The sequence below is a fragment of the Myotis myotis genome, unplaced genomic scaffold, assembly GCF_014108235.1.
Source record: "Myotis myotis isolate mMyoMyo1 unplaced genomic scaffold, mMyoMyo1.p scaffold_m19_p_6, whole genome shotgun sequence".
Lineage (NCBI taxonomy): Eukaryota > Metazoa > Chordata > Mammalia > Chiroptera > Vespertilionidae > Myotis > Myotis myotis.
This window is the reverse complement of record NW_023416368.1, coordinates 8,123,391-8,146,276: the sequence shown is the minus strand read 5'-3', so window position 1 is coordinate 8,146,276 and position 22,886 is coordinate 8,123,391. Positions and strand designations below refer to the sequence as shown.

The following is a 22,886-nucleotide window of genomic DNA, read 5'->3' as shown; positions in this document are numbered from 1 at the left end:
AAGAAAAAAACTGTGGAGGGCACAAAATTAGCCTTTATTGAGGCCCTACTATGTGCCTAGTGGAGGCTTTCTATAAGAGGCAGAGGGAAACCATGGGAAGAACAGCCAGGAGACTGGAGTGAAGGGTTTCTTTCTCTCTCTCTCTCTCTCTCTCTCTCTCTCTCTCTTTAAGATTTTTTTAAGATTTTTTTTTTAATTCTTCACTCAGTTTTTTTTTTGTGTTTTTTTTTTTTATTGATTTCAAAAAGGAAAGGAGAGGGAGAGAGAAATAGAAACATCAATGATGAGAGAGAATCATTGATCAGCTGCCTCCTGCACATCCCCTACTGGGGATCAAGCCCACAACCCAAACATGTGCCCTTGACTGAAATCGAACCCAGGACCTTTCAGTCTGCAGGCTGACGCTCTATCCACTGAGCCAAACCGGCTAGGGCTTTAGTATATTTTTATTGGTTTCAGAGAGGAAGGGAAAAGGGAAGAGGACAGAAACATCAATGATGAGAGAGAACCATTGATTGGCTGCCTCCTGCACACCCCACACTGGGGATCGAGCCCGCAACCCAGGCATGTGTCCTGACTGGGGAATTGAACCTGACCTCCTGGTTCATAGGTTGACACTCAGCCACTGAGCCACACCAGCTGGGCAAGAGACTGGGGCTTTCTTAGTTGGTGGCAGTGGTCCGTCATTTCACCTGTCAGCTTCTGCACTTGTGATCTGGGTCAGAGGAGGTTGTTAGGAAGCTTTGGAGAAGTGCCTGTAAAGAGCGCTTGATCGGTGATGTCTGTTTTGTCATTAGTTTTTCTTGAAAAACCTCACATTTGCCTTTTTTTTTTTTTAGTTAAAAAATATGTATTTTCATTTTAGTGCGGTACACTTTCACCTATGAACTATCCTTAAACTCTTTCCTGCACTTGGAAAGCCCACATCCGCTGGCCACGTAGACCGGCCAGGGCTCTGTTGAGCAATGAAGTTGCCCTTGAACACAGAGTGATGGGGTCCTAATGGGGTCCTAATGGGGTCCCCTGAGAGCATGTTAGGGATCCTGTAATGCTTCCTCCCTCCATCAGTACTTGGTTACTTTGGGCAGTCACTGCCTAGAATTTCAGTGGACGGAATGGGCTAGGTCACCCAGGTAAGGAGAAGGGTCATAATTAAATCTATTTACTCCTCCTCCTCCTCTTCCTCCTCCTCCCCTCCTCATTTTTCATCATCATCATCATTTTCTGTACTTCCTTCTTTGTCAGGCACTGTCCTGATTATGTACAGTTTACCAAGGTTCAGAAAGGTTACCTAAGGACAAACATCTAATAAGCAAAAAAGCTGTATCGCAAACCCATGTCTCCCACACTCCAAACACGTGACCATGAGCTGGCAAAGGTCTTAACAACAAGACCCCTCTGCTTTCTAGAGCCTGTTCTTGGATAAGTCACATTAACCTGAGGCACATTCGTTTTCTCTTTCCCTTTCCTCAAGGGAATAATCATAATCTCTCCCAGCCAGGGTGGCTGCAAAGGTTCAGTTAGATGCTACGTATAAGCCATTTACCAGTGCCTGGCACATACTAGGCCTTCGGCTGATTTAAGTTCCTCTTTCCTTCGCCAAAAGACAATCTGGCTTTATACTACCAACTGCGTCTGCAATTTAACCCTGTGCTCAGAAAAGGTCAGTTTGGCTTTTCTGTTAGCAGGCACTTACTGCGTGCTAGGCACTCTTTCATACCTTATGCGTATAATCTTCATAACAACCCTTTATCACAGGTTATTAGGAAACGGAGTCTGAGGGGTTAAATAATTTAACTCACACCAGCTTTTTCACTGTAGATACCATTCAGTATAGATGTTCTTCCTCCAGGAAGCCTTCCTTGAGTGCACCCCCCTAAGCTGACTTTGTCTTTGCTTCTCTGTTCCCAACCATCAATCCTTAACATCTGGCATGGTCCCTATCACATTGCTTTGTAATTGACGGTTCCTGTGATGGTCTTCTTGGCTGCACTGTCATCTCCTTACAACCAGGGGCCTATAATTCTGTCTCCCTCAACTACTGAACGGGGTTGTCTTCCAAAACTGTCCACACACAGGGTTGTTTGCAGGAGAACTGCAGAGAGAAGAGCCAACGTATTTCCAACGTATGTGACCTGGGGGCAAGCTGCTGACCCACTCGGTGCACTGGGAGGGCCACACCCTGAGAAGCTCCGATTCTTGCCAGGAGGGGCGGCGTCCAGGGTGTGCCAGGGAACCCATCGGCCTTTGTCTCCACAGGACGCCGTGTCCGCTCTGCTGGAACAGACAGCGGTGGAGCTGGAGAAGAGGCAGGAGGGAAGGAGCAGCACCCAGGACCTGGGAGACAGCTGGTAAGCAGGGGTGCCCTTGGGCCTCGGGAACTGATCTGGCTCAGACGTGGGCCCAGGGATGAGCTCCCTGAAGGCGGGCGCCACCAGGAGAGTGTCCCCCGGGAAGACTCAGAACCTGCTTCCTCACGGGCTCTGTCCAGGCAGCAAGGCAGGATGTAGTCCGGCACAGCGGTTCCCAAACCCCCATCCCAATTTGTCGTTTGTGTTCGATGAAGCACTCATGCTGGTTCACATCTCATGTCATTAGTTTGTCTGGAAGCGCTTACATTTACCTTGGTTTAAAATTTTTTAAGCTGTATGCCACTGTCAGTGGAAAAGAAGTATAATGTGCCATAATTTGGAGGTTTTTTCAGTAAGGAATTGCATTTGACTACGAGGAACAGAGCAGAAATAAGAGTCTTAAACAGATAGTTTATTTCTTCGTTAGGGGACAAGGCAATCCAAGGCTCATCTGTTAGCTGCAAGGTGCCACTGGGAACCCAGGCGCCTTCTCTCATTCTGCTCTGCTATCCTCATGGTGGGCCCTCCATCATCGAGGCTGTTTTATAGCCCAAAGTGGCTGCTGAGTCACCAGCCATCAGGCAGGCATCAGGAAAGAGGACGAAAGAGTGCCCTTGTGCCTCTTAACCGGGGAGCATTCCTGAAAGCACTTATGAGCCAGTTGGCCTATCTAACTGCAAGTGCAGCTGGGAATCGAGGTCTGTTCAGTTGGGTTCAAAAATCAGGGTTCTGTTACTAAGGCAGAAAGTGGGAATGGACACTGAGGAGGCCAACTCTGCCTCAGAAAGTGACCGTGGAAAATTAAATGTAATGAAAATAAAACAAGGGCATTCAAGTGTGGCTAGGTGCATTGCTGGCTACGGTTTTAAGCCGGAAGTCTCCCCTCCCCTTGTTAGGAAGGAAGCTTGGTCAGTGTTTCAGCAAGTGGCGGAGACCCTCCGTGATGTAATCTGACAGAGAGCGAAGCGGAGACAGCTTTCTCATTGTGCAGTTCGGGGCCCTTTAGTCCCTTGTAACCAGACAGAAAGGTCTCTTACACCTTAAGAAACAGTGATGTAGGCAAGGGTTCACTCTTAGCTTCATCGTTTTTTTGTGTAACCTTGGGCAAAGCATTTTTACCTTTTTTTAAAATTCTTATCTGAGGATATGTTGAGAGAGAGAGAGAGGGAGAGAAACATTGATCGGTTGCATTCTGTACACACCCCGACTGGGGATCGAACCTGCCACCTGGGCATGTGCCCTGAGCCACCGGGCCAGGGCAGCATTTTTAACTTTTTTTTTTTTTAATATATTTTTATTGATTTCAGAGACGAAGGAAGAGGGAGAGAGAGATCGAAACATCCATGATGAAAGAGAATCATGGATCGGCTGCTTCCTGCAAGTCCCCCACTGGGGATCGAGCCCATAACCCGGGCATGTGCCCTTGACTGGAATTGAACCTGGGACCTTTCAGTTCACAGGCCGACGCTATATCCACGGAGCCAAACCGGCTAGGGCACATTTTTAACTTTTTATTGCAGGATAACATACATACAGAAAAGTTCACCTAAGCGTCCAGTACAGCTCAGTGAGTTTTCAGAAACCAAACTCCCTGTGGGACCAGCATCCAAATCAGGAAGCCGGGCATTCATTACCAGCTCCCGGCAGCCCACACCACGCTTCCTCCCATCACTGCCTCCACCTCAGGGCAGCCACTCTCAGGCAAGCCATCCTAACCTCTCTGACAGCATCCACTGAAAAATGGGGACATGACACCGATGACAGAGGGTCGTGGAAAGGCCGGAAGGGAAAGCCACTAATGAAGATAAAAGGGCTCACGGTAGACACTCAGCAGAGGGCAGGAATTACGGTTAGGCAAACAACAAGCATCACTGCGAACCCCCAACCTGAAAGGGAGAAGGCAGATTCCATCCTGGACGTGAACACAGCCTGTAAGTCTTGCCTCTTGGGAGGCAGTCTCGTTGGGCTTCCGTGCACGTGCTCTGAACTCAGACCAATAGGGATCGGGAGGCTCGCTCAGCCGACTTCCTGTGCGATCCTAGGTCTGGTGGGGGGTGGGGGGACTGAGCGTCAGTACATTTTAAAAGCTCCCTGGGTGATTCTGATGCGCAGCCTCCATTTCTCATCTGTGAAGTACAGATTTAAAACATAGCCATGCCCTACAGTGGATACAGCGTCGGCTTGCAGACCGAAGGGTCCTGGGTTCGATTCCGGTCAAAGGCACATGCCCAGTAGGGGGCGTGCAGGAGGCAGCCGATCGGTGATTCTCTCTCATCACTGATGTTTCAGTCTCTCTCTCCCTCTCCCTTCCTCGCTGAAATCAATAAAAATATATTAGAAAATTAATAAATAAAACATAGCCATTATGCATGATAAACACAACACACGGGACGCCCTCAATACCTCTCTGTATGTCTCTATTACGCCCCACATTATACATTTGACCTCAGAAGGAGTCTTTGCCTACTCTCTGTTACTCCAGGGCATGTTTTCTGGAAAGGGCGAATAGTAAGTGTCTGCTTTATGGGCCATACAGAACCTGCTGGGTCTGTTCAACTCGGCCGTTTTACTGTGAAAGCAGCCAGCGAGGGCACGCGCGGCAGCCTCCGTGTCTCTGCCGTGCAAACTTTGATTGTGGACACTGACATTGAACGTCACAGCATTTGCACATCATGAAATAGCACCCTTTTGATTTTTTTTCTAGCCGTTTAAAAACATGAAAACCATTCATAGCTTGGACTGTCCCCAACAGGCTGGATTGGGCCCTCAGTCTGACCCCTCTCGTAGTCTCCTTTACTGTCCTGCATGTAACGAAGGGTATGGCAAGGTTCCTGAGTTTTTTTATTATTCATTTGTTTGTTTTAGGGTTCTCTCTAAATTGTCCCAATTCCTCTCTCACTCCCCCTCTGTCTCCCTCCTTCCCAGTGCCTTCTCCTCTCTCTGCCTCCCCCCACCTCCCTGTCTCCATTCTTTCCCCCTCCCCCTCCTTCCCTCTCTCCCTCTCTCTAGCATGCTGCTGGGCTGGACTGGGCTGGGCTGGGCTGCACACAGGCAGAAGTCTGATGCCGGAAATAGGCCTAGGACCTGTCTTCCAAAACCCTGGCGCGAGATCACTGGTTTTCCCCAAATTCCAAGCCTGCATTGAGGCTTTTCACGCCATTGCCTAGCAACCGCCTTCTGTTCTTTCTCCCTTTGTGGCCCCCTCTCTCCCCACCCCTGGCCATTCAGACTTCCCTAGACACTGACTTACAAAGAGGGCTGCGAATCCCAGAGCTGCCCTATGGAGAAAACCCGTCTGCAGCCCCCTCCTCCGGCTGCAGGCTTCTTTGGGTCCTGGAATGTTAACTAGCCTTGCTGGGCCCCGCTCCGCTCTGGCGTCACGTGCCGAGGCCTCCGAGAGACCAGCCCCCTGTTCTCATTTCCATTCCCTCCTCCCGCACCCAAGGCTCAGGGTGCCATTGCCACACCCTCCTCTTTTTGGGGGGGAGGCGGGGGGTTAGGTTTCTTTAGTGCACATAATCAGAAGACTGGATGTGTGTGTGTGTGTGTGTGTGTGTGTTTTAGATTCAAAAGCAAAACAAAACTCTGAAAGTATTAAACAATATAGGATCATATAATCACAAACAACGCCGGAGTGAAAATCTTTATGTTGACCTCCCTGGGAACGTGTGCGTATTTGTCTAGGGCAGAAGCTGAGAAATGGCCTTGCAGAATAGCTCTCCGATAAGATTGTACTCATCAGTGCTCCCACCAGCGGTGCTTGAGTTCCCCTAAACCAGCCGTGGGTAAACTACGGCCTGCGGGATTCGGCCCGTTTGAAATGAATAAAACTATTGAAAATAAAAGACTTTCACCTTTTATGTAATGATGTTTACTTTGAATTTATATTAGTGAACACTAACACTCCATCCATGCTTTTGTGCGATCCTCTGTTCCAGTTTAAGACCCCATTGTGGCCCTCGAGTCAAAAAGTTTGCCCACCCCTGCCCTAAACCGACACCCTCTCTGCCATCAGTATAATCCGACGGCAGTACCGAATCGAGGAGATTTTAGCAAAGACTGCTAAGTTGATTTCAGAGTGTAAATTGCCCGCTCTCATTCTCCCCCCACAGGGATTAGCCTGTTTCCCCTACCTTCACCAGCCCAGGGGATTACCAGATATTTCTTTTTTTCTTTTTTCTTTTTGAACTCCAAAGGATGAAAAGATGCCTGTTTTAATTATTTTTTTCTCCTTCCAGTTGAGGGTTGTTTTTTGTTTTTGTTTTTTTTCCTTTCTGGAAGTATTTAGATCAGATTCACAGTCAAAAAGAGATTTCCCTCGTGGTTGAGCACTTAGTGGACTTGGGTGGAAAACCAGGCTCCCCACTTAGCAGCCCGTGACCCGGGGCCAGGGCTCTCAACTCTCCGGTCCTCGGCTTTTCAGTCCGTAAAACAGAGACAGTAATCGCAGGCTGCCCTGTCGAGGGGCCTTAGCGTAGCACCTGGAGCTTATTAGGCCTCGGTAAGTGGTGGTTAATGTGGCGTCTGCGGAATTCTTGGGGAGGTGCCCCTGGCATGTTCCCATGTATAATGGCTCTTTTATAAGGAGACAGACAGGCTGCGGGTGTGAAGGAGGGAGAGCAAAGTCCCCCTCTAAGTGCAGAGGAGGTTTTCTTCATGGGGCTGGGGGTGGAGATCCAGGGTCTATTCCCCGCACGGGAAAGTCCCGAGGGAGCGTTTATGTTTATCCACAGTCTCCCGGAGCCAGCTAACTAGATGTCAGGTTTTCTGCTTTTGGCTGGAATTCCTCCTGCTCAGTGTGGTAACGCTGTCTCATGCTGATCAGAAGCCTGGCGGTTATGTATTCCTTTGAGAAGGAAAGATGGGAATCGAAATAAATTACTAATTAACAAATGCAGTCTATTTGTCACAGCAACTCCTTCCAACCGAGGAGCCCCTGGGGAAAGGATAATTCTGAAGAGCATCAACCAAAAGGAAAGTCTCTTCAACAAATGATGCTGGAACAATTGAGTATCCATATAGCAAACAGAAGCTTTGAGCATGATGCACAAAAGTTAAATCTGAAATGGATCGTGGGGCTGAGCATCAAATCTGAAATTATGAAACTCCTCAAGGAAAATAGAGGAGAAATTTTCTTTTGCAACTTTAGGGTAGGCAGAGATTTCTTAGATGGGACATAAGAGCACAAACCACTAAGAAATTGGTAAATCCGACTTTGTCACCATCAACATCTTCTGTTCTTTGGAAGATACCCTTTTCGAAGATTAAAAAGTGAAGCAGCCGACTTGGAGAAAATATTTGCAGAGGATTAATACTATCCAGAATATAGGATGAATTCTTCCAGCTCAATAATGACAAGACAACCCAGCTTTTCAATGGGCTAATGGCGCTAACAGACGCTTTGCCAAAGGAAAATACATGGGTGGTCAATAAATGCATGAAAAGATTCTCTATGGGAAGTGCTGATTAACAGCCACAGCGAGCTGTGGGCACACACCCAGGAGAATGACTAAATTTAAAGGCTGGCGATACCAAGTCTAGACGGGGAACTGGAATCCTCGTAACATTGCTGGTGGGAATGTCAAGTGGCATAACCACATTGGAAAACCAGTTTGTCAGTCTCTTAAAAGGATAAACCCATACTTCCTGTGTGGCCCAGCAATTCCACTCTCAGGTATATAGCTGTTTTGGTCTGAATTGTGTCCCTTGCAAAATTCATATATTGAAGCCCTGATCCCAGGACCTCAGACTGTGACTGTCTTTGGAGATGGGCCCATTAGAAGATGATGAAGTTAACATGAGGTTGTTAGAGTTATGTGGGCCCCAATCCAATATGATCGGTGTCTTTGTAAGAAGAGGGCATTCGGACACAGAGACCCCAAGCATGCGCACACAGAGGGAAGGCCACGTGGCCACGTGAGGTCACAACAAGAAGGTGGCCATCTGCAAGCCACAGGGAGTGGCCTCGGGAAACCAAACCTGCCCACACCTTGGTCCTGGACTTTTAGCCTCCAGACTGGCAATGGATAAATTTCTGTTGTTGTTTTTTTTAACTATAGTTTAAAAAAAATATATATATATATTTTATTCATTTCAGAGAGGAAGGGTGAGAGATAGATAGAAACATCAATGATGAGAGAGAATCATTGATTGGCTGCCTCCTGCATGCCCCCTACTGGGGGGATCAAGCCTGCAACCCGGGCATGTGCCCTTGGCCAGAATCGAACCTGGGACCCTCTAGTCCGCAGGCCGACGCTCTATCCACTGAGCCAAAACGGCTAGGGCAAATTTCTGTTATTTTAAGCCACCCTGGTGGGTGGTATTGTTAGGGCAGCTCTGGCAAACTAACACTATCCAAGAGAAACAGAAAGGAAACCTATATCCACGTGATTGTCTGTAGAAGCTTTATTTACAATGGCTAAGAAATGAAAACGATCCAGATGTTCTTCACTTCCAGTAGCTAAACAAATGGTGGCATATCCATACCATGGACTGTTCCTCGGCCATAAAGAAGAGTGAGTTGATACAGTCACCGGATGAGGCCAGAGACAAGAGCACATACTGTCTGCTTCCATTTATATGAAATGCTAGAAAAATGAGATTTCATCAGTAGTGACAGGAAGCTGATCAGTGCCGGGCTGGGCTTGGGGGGAAGTTAACTGAGAAAGGGGATAAGGGAGCCTTTCGGGGTGGAGTGGTCTAGATCCTGGTAGTGATGATGCAGGGGAATTACATTGGCCCAGACTCGTCTCACTATGCACTAAAATCGATTTCCTCCCTTCCACCCAAAAATGCGTTCTCTCTCCTAAAATGTGTTTAAAGGCCGGTGAGCAGGTCAGAGTGGACTCTGGGGGAGTAACCAAAGTTCTTTGTCATCACAGGAGGTTCGAGGAGGAGACCAGTGACAACGAGACCGCAGCGGAAGAGGGAGAGGAGGAGGTTTTTGCCGAGAAATCCTCACCAGATCCGGAAGAGTGCCCGGCGATAAAGGTAGGGAGGGCTGGGGCGATGAGAAGGGCTGACTTGGGGGAACTAGCCCTCAGTCCTTGAGCCCAGGCAATCACGAAAGGTTCAGGGTCAAATGTTCCTCCAGCATCAGGGACACCGCCCCCCCCCCCCCCCCCCCCCCATGGAGTGACCAGCAGAGGGCGTACAGCAGTGTCCCTGCCTGTAATCTGGCTTGTTTCCTTAACAGTGAACCCAGAGAGGCTGACACGCCCCTCCTCGCTCCTGTCGTCTGCCTCCCCCCCCCCCCCCCCCCCGTTTCTCTGGACAGACCCCAAACTTTGCAGTCAGATGGGTCTGGGTTCAGATGCGGGCTCTGCTACCCCCCAGCTGCAGAATCCTGGGCAGACGACTTCATCCCTCTCAAGCCTTCATTTCATTGTCTCTGAACTGGACACAGTAATACTCCCCTCAAAGACAGGTTCTAGGGTTTTGAAGGAATGTGTTTCCTCATTTGGGTCCAAGTGCAGGAGGAGAAGAGAGTCTAGGGTCAGCCCCTTGCCTCCCGCTTCCCTGCTGCTCTCGGGTAACGTGTGACAACAGCACTCGCTCTCCAGAGGTCTGTTCTTCCACCTGCAGGGGTCCCGGACACAGAGCTCCCGTTGTGCTGGCAGGGCACCCGGGGGTGGAGCTGAAGGCTGTGCATGGCACAGAGGTGCCCTGCCAAGGGGTGCCCAGAAGCATCCCGGGCTGCCTTCTAACCCACACCAAGGGGAAAGCATTTTGAAGTTTCTCCAGACAAAGGGGGCTCCTTTTTCAAAATTACACAAAGGTGCTGTTAAGGTTAACGGAGGCCCTGCCTTTCCGTGGTTTTTGTTTGCTTACCTTTTACTGGTGACTACCGTGAGAGGACACTAGAAAGCCTGGTCCCCTAGCCTGGCCAGTGAGGCTCAGTGGTTGAGAATCAGCCCAGGAACCAAGAGGTCACCAGTTGGATTCCCAGTCAGGGCACATGCCTGGGTTGCGGGCTCCATCCCCAGTAGGGGCGTGCAGTAGGCAGCCGATCAATGAAGTTTCTCTCTCATCAATTTTTCTGTCTATCTCTCTCTCTAAAAATCAATAAAAACATATTTTAAAAAGAAAAGAAAACCTGGTCCCCCGGGTTAAATAAGGAGATTTGCTGGTTGCCGCCATAATTCTAATAAAACATCAGCAGTTCTTGGCTGGGGCACCGGAGGCCTTGGTGTGGCTTTGACAAAATGTGTGTGGCTTTGGGGGGTGACGTTCAGGCCATAGAGCTTCAGGTACAGGAGCTTGTTTGGGGGACTGAATATGCTGAATATCCCACCAGCCCCAGCCACAGCTGTCCTGGAGGAATAGGGGCTGGCCTCGGGCCCGGGGTGCTGTCCTGGCTGGGCAGGGTGGGCGCCCAAGAAGCGCCCAGCTGTGTCCGTGGGACAGAGGCAAAGTGACAAGTGTGGGGAGCATCTCGGGGCCGGTGGCTAAAACTCTGTGGTCTCAAAGCTGTGACATCTTCCTCAGGTGGACAAAGAGACCAACACAGAGACCCCTGCCCCGTCGCCCACAGTGGTGCGGCCCAAGGACCGGCGGGTGGGCACGCCATCCCCAGCACCATTTCTTCGAGGAAGCACCATCATCCGCTCCAAGACCTTCTCCCCTGGACCCCAGAGCCAGTACGTGTGCCGGGTAAGCAAACATGTGGCCCTTGCCCCTCCCACAGCACCGGCTTCCTGTGGGGTAGCCTTCACCTCACGGTCCTGGGTGCAAATCCCGGTTACTCTCACCGTGTCAGTATCCCTGGCGAGTTGGCAGCAGTATAGTAGGGTTGACACCAGGCAGTGTGAATCTTCCCTGTCGCCTACAGAGCCCATCTTTATGGCTCAGGTGGAACCACTGTCAATCCCCCGGGGTTGTTGGAAGGATTAAATGAGATATGGAGAGTATAGCAGGTTGCAGCATGCATTGTGCTGAGTACATGCTCGATGAACGTTTATCCGGAAAGGAAAGAGAGGCCGAATGAAGCTGCCTCCTGCAGGCCCAGGAAACAGAACTCTGAGTGTCTGCACTGGAGAGAAAGGGCCGGGCTGGGATGGGGGAGGCCATCACCACCCTCCTGGCCCCGCCACCACCCACCTGGCCCCACCACCACCCGCCTGGCCCCGCCACCACCCTCCTGGCCCCGCCACCACCCACCTGGCCCCGCCACCACCCTCCTGGCCCCACCACCACCCGCCTGGCCCCGCGTGCCTTCCGAATGCCCTCGGACCTTCACAGACTTCCATGGCTCTTTCTTGCAGCTGAATCGGAGTGACAGCGACAGCTCCACGCTGTCCAAGAAGCCACCTTTTGTTCGAAACTCTCTGGAGCGGCGCAGCGTCCGCGTGAAGCGGGTAAGGCGGACTCCTCGGAGCCCCTGTGAGCCCCTCCTCCCTCGCCTCCCCAAGCGCATGCCCGGGTGTCTGACCGTTGCTCCGCGGCCTCTGGTGTAAACAGGTCGCTCTTGCAACGGTGGTGGTTTTTGCAGATGGAAGTTTGCGAACTGTCAGGCCTGAGTAGGCCCTGGGGAACGTGCCATAGGGGAAACATCACATTATTATCCTGAGGAATAGGTTAGGTAGAAGGGGCCTTTCTGGCTGGAAATCGCCGAAGATACCAGGGTCACCGATGGGAGCCTGCCTCACGGGAGACCGCTCAGTGTGTCAGTGCGTCCAGCTGGCTGAGCGGGTCAGGGTTCTGACAGCCCTTCCAGCTGGCAGAGAAGCCGGGCATCCCCAGCACTGACCGGAGGCAGGGCGTGAGCGGGCTTCTCTCGGTCCAGCTGGAAGCACGCAGGGCAGAGGCCACCACGGTCGCTGTAGAGAAATCTCACCTTTCCTTATGGAGGCGTGGCTGAGGGACCGGGTCGGGTGGCATTAGGCTAACTCCTGATACGAACTTTCATTCGCCAGGAGATGCTTGTAGCTCGGACTTTGCAGCAGTTCCGCTGAGTTTGCAGAACGAGGAGAATCCTGGCTGCCAGAGTATCAGAAAGAGGAGTAGGGGGAGCAGGAGAGAGAGCAGAGTGAAAGCACATGCAGGGAAGGCTCCTCTGCGTCCCCTGCAGATCCACTGAGGCCAGAGTCAGGAGCTGGTCCTCCGTCAATCCCTTCCCCTCCCGTGAATCTCCAGAAAGAATGAGAGTGAGCAGGAGAAGGCCGTGTAAAAGAGGGTGCACAGGAAGGGGAGAGAGTGCTGGCTGAGGGAGAAGCTGGGCATGGCCCCCCTGGGGTGACAGGGACGGCCAGTTACCCACTCACCCCCCACCCCCTCTCATCTTCTGGCAGGTTCCGCAGGGTCTCCTGGGGAGCTTGTCGATGGTGCAGATTCCAAGGCCACACACCTAGACAGTATAATTCAGCACCAGGAAACTGCATTTTCAACAGGCTCCTCAGCATTCTGGACGGAAAAGTGCCGTTGTGTGCCCCCAAACTGCCTTCCACAGAGTTCCCCCTTCTTGACCTCCTCTTCCGCTCAGCCAAGGGCCTGGCTTGCTAAGGGAGCCTTGACGCTGGTCTGAGCCCTCATTTCCCTTGGGTCCTCTAACTATGCCCAAGGGACAGGAGAGTCCAGAGGCTGGGCCCGAGCCTGGGTTGCTGCCATCCTCCCACTCGCTACCTGAGCTGTGCCTCTGTCTGCTTCCGGCAAGGTTCTGAGCCCGGACATCAGTCAGAGCCAAGCAGAAGAATCTTCATGTCTTGCTTGGGGAACTTGGGCCCCAGATTTCCGCAGTGGATTTCCTGGCCCTGCTCATTTTTGAGCACAGACTGGACCGTGGTCCCCTGGATGAGCCTTAGAAAACTTCTACCCTGAGCTGTTTGGTGTTCCTGAAAGTGTGCTTGTGCAAGTGGAAGTGAGGGTAGGGCTCATCCTAGCCGTTTCCGTACCATCTCGCAAATCCTTTTATTGGCCATTGTATTTGTTTCCTGTTGCTGCATAACAAATTACCACAAATTAAGAGCTGTTAACAATACACTCTCTCACAGTTCCCAGAGGGCAGGAATTCAGCACAGGCCAGCTGGACCCTCTGCTCGGGGTCTCCCCAGGCTGAAATCTGGGTGCTGGCTCATCTGGAATTTTGACTAGAGCGAGAGTCACATCCCTGCCCCCTTGGGGTGCTGGCAGGATGCATAACCTTCCATTTCCTCGCTAGCTGCAGGTCTAGAGCTATTCACAACGCACAGAGGTGATGTTCAGTCCTTGCCATGTGGCCCTCTCCATACATGTATTGCTTCTTTACGGCGAGCAGATCTACAGGAAGGGCAGTTCATCACTGAGGAGCTCACCTAGTTAGGTCAGGCCCACCCAGCATGATTCAAGTCAACTGATTAGTTACCTAATCACAGGAGTGATATCCATTATCTTCACAGCTCCCACCCACACTGAAGGGGCAGGCATTATATTGGGCATGTCTGTGAGGGGGTGGGGATCTTGGGGGCCAGCTTAGAATTCAGTCTCCCACAGTCACTTAGCCATTCTTTTTAAATCATTACTGGGTTTTGAGAGGAGAGTTAATGATTATACTAGTACTAGAGGCCCGGTGCACAAAAATTCATGCACTCCAGGGGATCCCTCAGCCCGGCCTGCACCCTCTCACAGTCCAGGAGCCTTGGGGGATGTCCGACTGCAGGGAGCGGGCCTAAGCCATCAGTCGGACATCCTTAGCGCTGCCACAGAGGCGGGAGAATCTCCTGCCACCACCGCTGCACTTGCCAGTCATGAGCCCAGCTTCTGACTGAGTGGCGCTCCCCCTGTGGGAGCACACTGACCACCAGGGGGCAGCTCTTGCATTGAGTGTCTTCCCCTGGTGGTCAGTTCTTCTGTCGTTTGGTCGATTTGCATATTAGCCTTTTATTATATAGGATTACTCAGGATCTTATGCATACAGATAACTGAAGAACTCAAATGTAGCTTAAAAATGAAAAGGGCAATTTATTGGCTCATTTCATGGAAACTCCAGGATGTTGGACTAGTCTCGGGCATGGATTGATGCAGGAGTTGAAAGAATGTCATCAAACCTCAGTCCCCCCCCCCCCCCCGCTCCCCGCCCCCGCACGGCATTGCTCCCTCCACATAGCTTATTATGACTCTTTTTTTTCTTCTTCATCTTTTTTTAGCTGAATTCTTAATCAGGGTCACTCCATGTGACGGTGAAAATGACTGTGATCAGTTCTAGGTTTATACTTGCCGGCTTAAGAATCTCTGTGTAAAGACATTGCCTTTTCCCAAGTCGCTCGCAAAGGTCCCAGAATTGAGTTTTATTGTCTGGGCTGAGAGAACATACTCACCCCGGAAGCAATCACTGTGGCTCTGCTTTGCCATGTTCAGGTCACGTTCCCATCCCTAAAGCCCCACAGGAACTATGTGTGTTGGGCATGGAGGAGGCGTGGGTTCCCAAGGGAAGATGATGAGACTGGGGACATTGATGCTGCTCACACAGAAACAATAGATGTCCATTGCGGGAACACCAAGTCAAGAAGGGGGGACAGACTTGCACTGAGGAAGCAACTTGAGGGCAGGAGGAAGCAACTTGAGGGCAGGAGACAGAAAAGCAGGCTCTGACTGAGACTGGGAATGTGGAGGACATGGAGAGCAGGGAGCCAGGCATCGTGAGGGGAGTGAGGGATGGGGTCTGGAGCCCACTGCCCGGGGAATCTCCGCTTTACTACTCATAATGTGTGACAGCCTCTGGGAGCTCGTCTGTGCAGGGGTAAGCATCGGGAGGGACCTCATAGGGTTTGCACAAACGAACTGGGGTCATGGAGTCAAGTGCCCAGGACCGAGCCTGGGACGTTGCCGGGGCCTGACCAGCAGACCCTGAGCGGCGGAGGAACAGATGACTCTGACATACATTTCTGTGAAAGAGAAGACTAAGGGACTGTTGTGCTTTAGCAACTGAAACAGCCCTGATTGTCTGCCTCGTTAGCTTCTTATTGTAACAACAGCTTGAACTAAAATTGATCTTAGATACAATCAGCAGGGTGAGTATCCTTGAGAAAGCACATGCTTCCACAAGGTCGGGTTTGCAGACTAAACATAGAGATTCCAGTAAAACACCCGGGAGCTTGGACTTGTTTGGAAAAGTCAAGGAAGGGGCGGCTGCCTTCGGCAAGGTCCCCTCAGAGACCCCCGACCTTTCGGAGAATCCTCCTTACAGACTTTCCAACCAAGTCCCGTGCTTCCCCACAGGACATAACCATGCTCACTAAACACGGGCTGTAGAATGGGAGAAATCGGGCTGAGGGGGTGGGGGCATTTTTGAAGGATGACTAAGTAGTCAAAGCCATTCCCACCCCCACAGCCTTCATCTTTCAAATCCCTGCGCCACGAGCGCCTGATGCGCACCTCACTGGACCTGGAGTTAGACCTGCAGGCCACCCGGACCTGGCACAGCCAGCTGACGCAGGAGATCTCGGTGCTGAGGGAGCTCAAGGAGCAGCTCGAACAAGCCAGGAGCCACGGGGAGAAGGAGCTGCCCCCGGGGTTGCGCGAGGATGAGCGCTTCCGCCTGCTGCTGAGGATGCTGGAGAAGCAGGTGAGTGCCGCCCGCCTTGCGGGGTCCGTCCGCTGTGGCAGGAGCAGGGGCACACCACAGACGGGAGCTCTGAATGGGTCGTCCAACCCTGAGACCCACTGAGGGAGTTCCTGCCCCTGGTTTTCTTTGCCCAGTAAACGTTACCAACTCTTCTTCTTTTTTTTTTTAATTTCAGAGAGGAAGGGAGAGGGAAAGAGAGAAGTAGAAACATCAACGAAGAGAGAGAATCATTGATCGGCCATCTCCTGCACGCCCCCTACTGGGGATCAAGCCTGCAATCCAGGCATGTGCCCTTGACTGGAATCGAACCCAGGACCCTCAGTCCACAGGTCGATGCTCTATCCACTGAGCCAAACCAGCTAGGGATGTAGCCAACTCTTGACCTCACAGCCAGGCCCTTTTTACCGCATTTCCGTGTTGATGTGCACAAGCCCTTATTATCCATTCACATGTATTTCTTTGTGCAACCCTTCATCAAACATTGGCACCTCATCTGGCTGGAGCACACTAGCAGTTCCTCTAGGACAGTGACCCGCCCTGGTGCCTGCCCACGCAGTCCCACCCAGCAGGTATCACCCAAGCAGAGAGGGGTGGGCCATGCAGGGCTCAGGACTAAGAAGCAGGGAACACAGCCTGCTCGCTTTAGCACGCCATGAGTTTTATCAGGGTAGCGCTGCTTTCACAAACAAGTTAGCATGCCGGAGAAGTCCCTCACAGCATGGGACCCCCCAGAGACAATTTGGGGCCATACCTGGAGGGCAGGAGGGCAAGGGAGCTCCTAAGGAGAGGGGGTTGGAGAGGGGGCATCGTGATGATGTCACTCAGCAGCACCACGAGGAGTCTCTGGGTCAGAGAGCAGCAGTTTGGGGTCCTTGGTGGCCCCGGGGTGTATCTTATCATCGGCCAGCAGACGATGGGTGGAGCTTAGCTTCACAGGGTATGCAAAGCAGGCCGCTTCTAAATGGTTTAAAACTGCTTGTTCGAGCTGTGTTTAAAACAACTGGATGGGTAAAAATTTTAAGTTTGGCCCTAGTGGGCTTTGAGCTTACAGGTCCCAAACTACCATGAAAAAGGAAGCAACACTGGGCTAGTAGAGGCCTTTGACTCATTTTCATAACACCTGCCACCCTCGGATTGTCACGCAGGGCAGGGATGCCAGCCTTTGCCAGTTCTGTCCGCGCGCGCAGCCAGGCGGTGCAGCGAGCTCCTTGAAGAGGGCGCCTGCCTGGATTGCTGGGAGGGCCACCCGCTGAAGCCCCAGCTCTCGACGCAGCTGGTGGTGCCTTAGAGCAGGAACGTGGTGCTGGGTCAGGACTTCCTGGGTCAGCACTAGCGTCGGAGCTTCAGGCTGACTCAAGCGATTCAGAAAGTCCCCAAATGTTTCTTTCTAATTTATTACTTATGCCCTGTGTACTTATATCAGGGATTTAATAAGAGTATTCAGGGAAAATGGAGAATTCGAGTTCTAAGGATGAGGAGGGAATACATATATTTTTAACCTAATTGTGGTTGTTTATCACATTTACCTTTGAGCTTCCCAGTCGCCAAGGCATAGGAAGAGGTAAGAAAATAAGTGTTTTTGGGCCTCGCCTTGAGAAAACCCGACCTTTCAATTATAGTAAATTATAGTACATGCATGACTGTCTGGGACTGACAGTGATCTGCTAAGGAGCCATTTAACTAGTGGCTTCACTGACCAGAGCTCTGGCTGCGTGCAGTGTTGGAAAGATGGATATTTTAGGGCTCTCAGTGACTTGTTCAGGGGCACTTAGATAGGTTTGCATCAAGAGGAAGGGCAGCCCTAACCGGTTTGGCTCAGTGGATAAAGCGTTGCCCTACGGACTGAAGGGTCCCAGGTTCGATTCTGGTTGGGGGCATGTGCCTTGGTTGCGGGCACATCCCCAGTGGGGAGTGTGCAGGAGGCAGCTGATCGATGTTTCTCTCTCATCGATGTTTCTAACTCTCTATCCCTCTCCCTTCCTCTCTGTAAAAAAATCAATAAAATATATTTTTTAAAAAAAAAGAGGAAGGGCATATGCCCTAGCCAGTTTGACTCAGTGGATCGAGCGTTGAGCCACGCACTGACGTGTCCTGGGTTCGATTCTGGTCAAGGGCACATACCTTGGTTGCAGGCTCCTTCCCTGGCCCTGGTCTGGCCTTGTGTGGGAGGCAACCAATGAATGTGTCTCTCTTACATCAATGTTTCCTTCTCTGTGTCTCTCCCTCTCCCTTCTACTCTCTCTAGAAATCAATGGAAAAATATCCTCGATTGAGCATTAAAAAAAAAAAGAGGTAGGGCCTTGAGTACACGGCATGACTTGGAATTGGGTTTGTGCCCAAGTAACGTCTTATTTGTTTGACTTTAAAGAAATTTCTTGCCGAAACCGGTTTGGCTCGGTGGATAGAGCGTCGGCCTATGGACTGAAAGGTCCCGGGTTCGATTCCGGTCAAGGGCATGTACCTGGGTTGCGGGCACATCCCCAGTGGGAGATGTGCAGGAGGCAGCTGATCGATGTTTCCCTCTCATTGATGTTTCTAACTCTCTATCCCTCTCCCTTCCTCTCTGTAAAAAATCAATAAAATATATTTAAAAAAAAAAAATTTCTTAACACATTGTGGACAGATCATGAGAATTCTCGCTTTGTATTACACAGTGTTTTACAAAGTATCATACTTTAAAAAGATATTAGCTTGTAAGGACATGTAATAAATACCTTCAAAATGCAATGGGTATTTAATTTTAAAGCGTGCCTTTAACATTGATGTAAAACGTTTTTTTGTACTTGTTCAGTAGAAACTTATCTGGCCACTGGGTAAAGCTAGCAATAAAGCTACTGGTCTGCAATGTGTAACATGTCTGAAACCCCGTTTCCTGGGCTGTCAAATAGAGGTCATTATACACTCGACCTTTCTGGTGGCCCTGAGGACTAGAAGAAGTAGCACACATTTCACCAGACAGCCCGTCTCCGGGGTCCCCACATGTGTTCAGGTTCCTGCCGCCCGATACCTGGCCACTGTCGCAGATGGCGGGACCACTTTGCCTCCTCATTCGGAATCAAGAGGGTCCCACAGTGGAACAGGAAGGGTGAGGGTGCCTGGGTGTGGCCCACAGACCTCTTGACTACAGCGAAGTCCCCCTTTGTACTAGAAAGTTCTCCGTGGCCGGCCCATTTCTGGAGGCCCAAAGGACTCCCCACAACCTCACGGCTTTGCTCACTTTGCCCTGCAGATGGACCGCGCGGGGCACAAAGGTGAGCTGCAGGCAGACAAGATGATGAGGGCGGCCGCCAAGGACGTGCACAGGCTCAGAGGCCAGAGCTGCAAGGAGCCCCCAGAAGTGCAGTCTTTCAGGTAAGCACGTGGGCGCCCGGCCAGCCGCCCGCCCGCCCTTCCCTTTCCCCTTCCCTGGCCCACCCCGCCGGCCCAGCCTCCGTCCCCTGCTCCCTGGCCCACGGACCTTTCTCTCTCGCTTTCACAGATGTTCAGCCCCTGCCCCTGGCGGTCTGAGCCGTCCCGGCTATCTTTCTCCGACCCCAACAACTCGAGCTAAATTGTTAGTCCCTCTTGTTTAATGAATGGCCTTTCCTCTCAGCGTTGCCATCACCAGTAATTGCTGATTGCGGAGGATGGGCTGCGTGATAAATAAGCCGGGGGTGCGGGTGCCCCTCGGGCCTCCTGGCTCTGCCTGCCGTCTGCCGGGACCTCGGGGATGCACTTTCTTGCTGTGCTGGACTCCAGTGCCATCTGTCCTGGCCTTCCATCCATAGAGGGCCTTGCATTTAGACTTGTGACGTCCTCTCAGATAAGACTAAGGAAACATGTAGAATGTGCTGTAATTTGTATGACCATGTTAGAACATCTCAGTTTTTTAACCAGTTGAGAATCTAAAACAAGCACTAGAAGTGGCCCAAAGGGCCTTCTAAGCCCAGGCCCCTGATTTTAACCAAAGGCCCCTGGTCCTGCTAATGTCCCCTAAAGGAGGAATGATTTGGGTCCCCCCTGGAGACATTTGGCAATTCGGGGTTTTTTGGTGTTTTTTTTTTAATCCTCACCAGAAGATGTTTTTTCCATTGTTTTTTCAGAGACTGGAAAGGAGGGAAGGGGAAAGGAAGAGAGACAGAGGAGAGAGAGGTAGAGGGAGAGAGAGAGAAACATCAGTGTGAGAGAGACACATCAATTGGTTGCCTCCTGCATGCGCCCTAACCTGCAAGCCAGGTACATGCCCTTGACCGGGAATCAAACCCAAGACCCTTCAGTTCGAGGGCTGGTGCTCTCTAACCATTGAGTCACGGCCAGGGCAGTTCAGGGGCATATTTGGTTGTGACACTGGAAGGAGGGGTCGGGGAGCTGTGACAGACATCTAGGGGGCGGGGATAGGGATGCTGCCTCCCATCCTCCCACTTACTGCAAGGCTCCCGCCGCCAAGGATCGCCTGCCCTGCCGCCAAGGATCGCCTGCCCTGCCCGTGGTGTGCGTAAGGCAGGGCCAAGCTCCTGCCCTGAAGGCGTGGCCTCTGTTACAGGGAGAAGATGGCCTTTTTCACGCGGCCGCGGATCAACATCCCCACCCTCTCGGCAGACGACGTCTGAGCTCCAGAAAAGTATCTCCTCTGGTCCGGGACCCTGCCGTGAGCGGAGACTGCGGCCGCGTTATTTATGTGGTGTTATATGAAGGTTCTGCGTCCCACGTCCTCTAGCGCTCCTCTGGTTTGAAGATGAAGATTTTTTTTTTTTAGTTTGGGTTCTATTATTAAAAAAAAAAAGGAGAAGAAAATCCAAAAAAAACAACAACACAAAAACACAGCATTAAAACGACAAGATTGTATAGTTTGTATATTTAGGAATGTATTTTTGAGAAAGAAAATTTAAATGAACTAAAAGCAGTGCCCAGTTGCTGCTCTTCTTAAAATAAAACGGTTTAGATTTTTTTTCTTTTTTTTTTTTGTACAGCTCTGCCTTCTAGAGGTTTCATGCAATAAGTAAGTCATGTTTTGGGGACGGTCGCCCTAAAAGGACGCCCCGCAGACATCACAGCACAGCTGACCTTTCCTACCTAACATATTTTGTACAATATTTTAAAACGCACAGCCAGCGTGTGGCGGATTCTGGGGTGTGCCTGTGAGTCTTCGCGAGCTGTGACGTGTTTTTACGCGGCCGCCTGGGGTGGAGCTGGCCACAGGCCCGCCCACGCCGTCTCAGATGCCCAGTGAAGCCACTGACGTGAGTGAGGGAGGGCTTTTCATTTTATCTCCATCAATAAAGTGGCCTTTCTGAACGAATCTCCTCTCTCTCTTCCTCCCCCCGCCCCCCACGCCGCCCCTCACTTCACCTGTGTTTCCCTGATTTTTGACTCTCCCCCTCCCAGCCCTTCCCTTCCCACCCATCCCCTGTCCAATCCAGGTGATACTCTCTTTGTTTTGGCTTGGTTTGGTTTGGTTTGGTTTGGTTTTTTGCTCACCCCTCCACTCATTTGCTCATTAAATGAAAATGACTGTTGCAGACGATTGGAAGTCCGTCCTTAACAAACAAGCAGCAAAACCTCTTCCTCCTCCCATTCCCTGACATTATCCTGTGCAACCTCCCTCCCAGCGTGCGGCACCGGCAGCCATGGCCCAATCACTTGGGCCAGCTTGTTACAGACACACACACCCCGGACCCTCGCCCTGCCGGGATGGGCCCAGCACTTGCTTTTATCCATGCCTCACTGCCAGCCCAAAGCACACCGCAGTTTGACGGACCCGCTGGTATAACATGAGAAGTCCAGGCAGAGACGGAGCATCCTGTTAGAACGTCACTCAGGGGACACTAACGTGCGTGGCCCTCTGCGGGCCACGGAGGACCGTCGGGGAGGTGTGATGAGGGAGTGGAGCCCTTCTCTTGGCTGCAGAGGCTTCCCCCCACCTCCCACTGCGTTCCTATGGAAAAGGTACCTACAGTGGCATAAAGTCCACCATTATTCCCCACATGGGATCCCAGCTGGCCAGTCAGAGCCCTTCCCGGCATTAGCCACCTGAAGATTAAAGAGTAGGTTTTCTTGCCCGGCTGGCATGGCTCAGTGGTTGAGTGTCAATCCACGCACCAAGAGGTCACTGGTTCAGTTCCGGGTCAGGGCACTTGCTCAGGTTGTGGGCTCGATCCCCATTAGGGGGCCTGGAAGAGGCAGCTGGTTGATGTTGATGTTTCTCGTCGGTGTTTCTCTGTATCTCAAATCAATAAAACATTTTTTAAAAAAAGTAGATTTTCTCTTCCCAAAGCTACCCGTAGCCATGGTTCAACCTCTGGGTCCAGCCCTGCAGACAGAAACAGATGGAACAAGTGGGGAAAGCGGGGCGGGGGGGGGGGGGATAGGGGGAATGGGGGGAGGGTACCCTTGGGGTCTGAATTGACTGACACTCGAAGTTCACTGCATCCTCGTGTGTCTGTAGTCTGCCTGGTGGCCCGTGGAGGGTGCCCAGTAAAAACTCGGGGGCCGTGCAATGGGATTCCTTCCCTCAGCCATACCTTTCTCTGTGTCCAGCATTCCAAGCCATGGTCAGCCCCTCACCCCCCGCGGCAGCAGCTGCTGAGACGCAGAGCTCCGACCGCCCTCTGTGAGCGGCAGAGGCTACGTGGAGCACATCCTCCTGTCCGGGAAGTGTGCGCCAGTGTTGCAGAATTCACCAGGCGACCGGAAAGTACACAATGACTACTTTCAGGGAGATCCAGGGGAAACCCTTTATTGAAAGCGGCGCTGCTGGCTTGGGGATTCGAAGATCCAGAACCTGAACCCCTTATACAATGAGACTACTCCTTATATATATATTCCTACATTTCTTTGTTTCCTATCTGTTTCCTAGCTACCCGGCTTTTGTAGCAGGCTTTCACAGCCCCTCCTGAGTCTGTCAGAATGGGGAAGTTAGAATGTATCTACTAGTAAATGCCTGGCCTGAGTGGCGCCAGTGACCCCCTCGTCCCTCCCCTCCCCTCCCCTCCCCTCCCCTCCCCTCCCCTCCCCTCCCC

The 22,886-nt window shown here is 51.5% G+C and overlaps 1 protein-coding gene across 5 annotated transcripts in view; it reads left to right on the top strand.

Moving 5' to 3' along the window:
- The window catches only part of WWC1 (WW and C2 domain containing 1), a 118,999-nt gene extending 97,833 nt beyond the window's left edge, over positions 1–21,166 (top strand). For 3 of the 5 annotated variants that reach the window (XM_036312698.1, XM_036312694.1, XM_036312699.1), the window contains 7 exons: positions 2,260–2,351; positions 9,233–9,341; positions 10,839–11,003; positions 11,615–11,707; positions 15,655–15,888; positions 19,118–19,239; positions 20,411–21,166. In XM_036312698.1, the coding sequence (XP_036168591.1) occupies positions 2,260–2,351; positions 9,233–9,341; positions 10,839–11,003; positions 11,615–11,707; positions 15,655–15,888; positions 19,118–19,239; positions 20,411–20,477 (882 nt within the window). In that variant the 3' untranslated portion in view covers positions 20,478–21,166. The remainder of the gene's footprint in view (positions 1–2,259; positions 2,352–9,232; positions 9,342–10,838; positions 11,004–11,614; positions 11,708–15,654; positions 15,889–19,117; positions 19,240–20,410) is intronic. The other 2 variants (XM_036312697.1, XM_036312695.1) reach the window with 2 other exon arrangements.
- Positions 21,167–22,886: the final 1,720 nt, after the last annotated feature.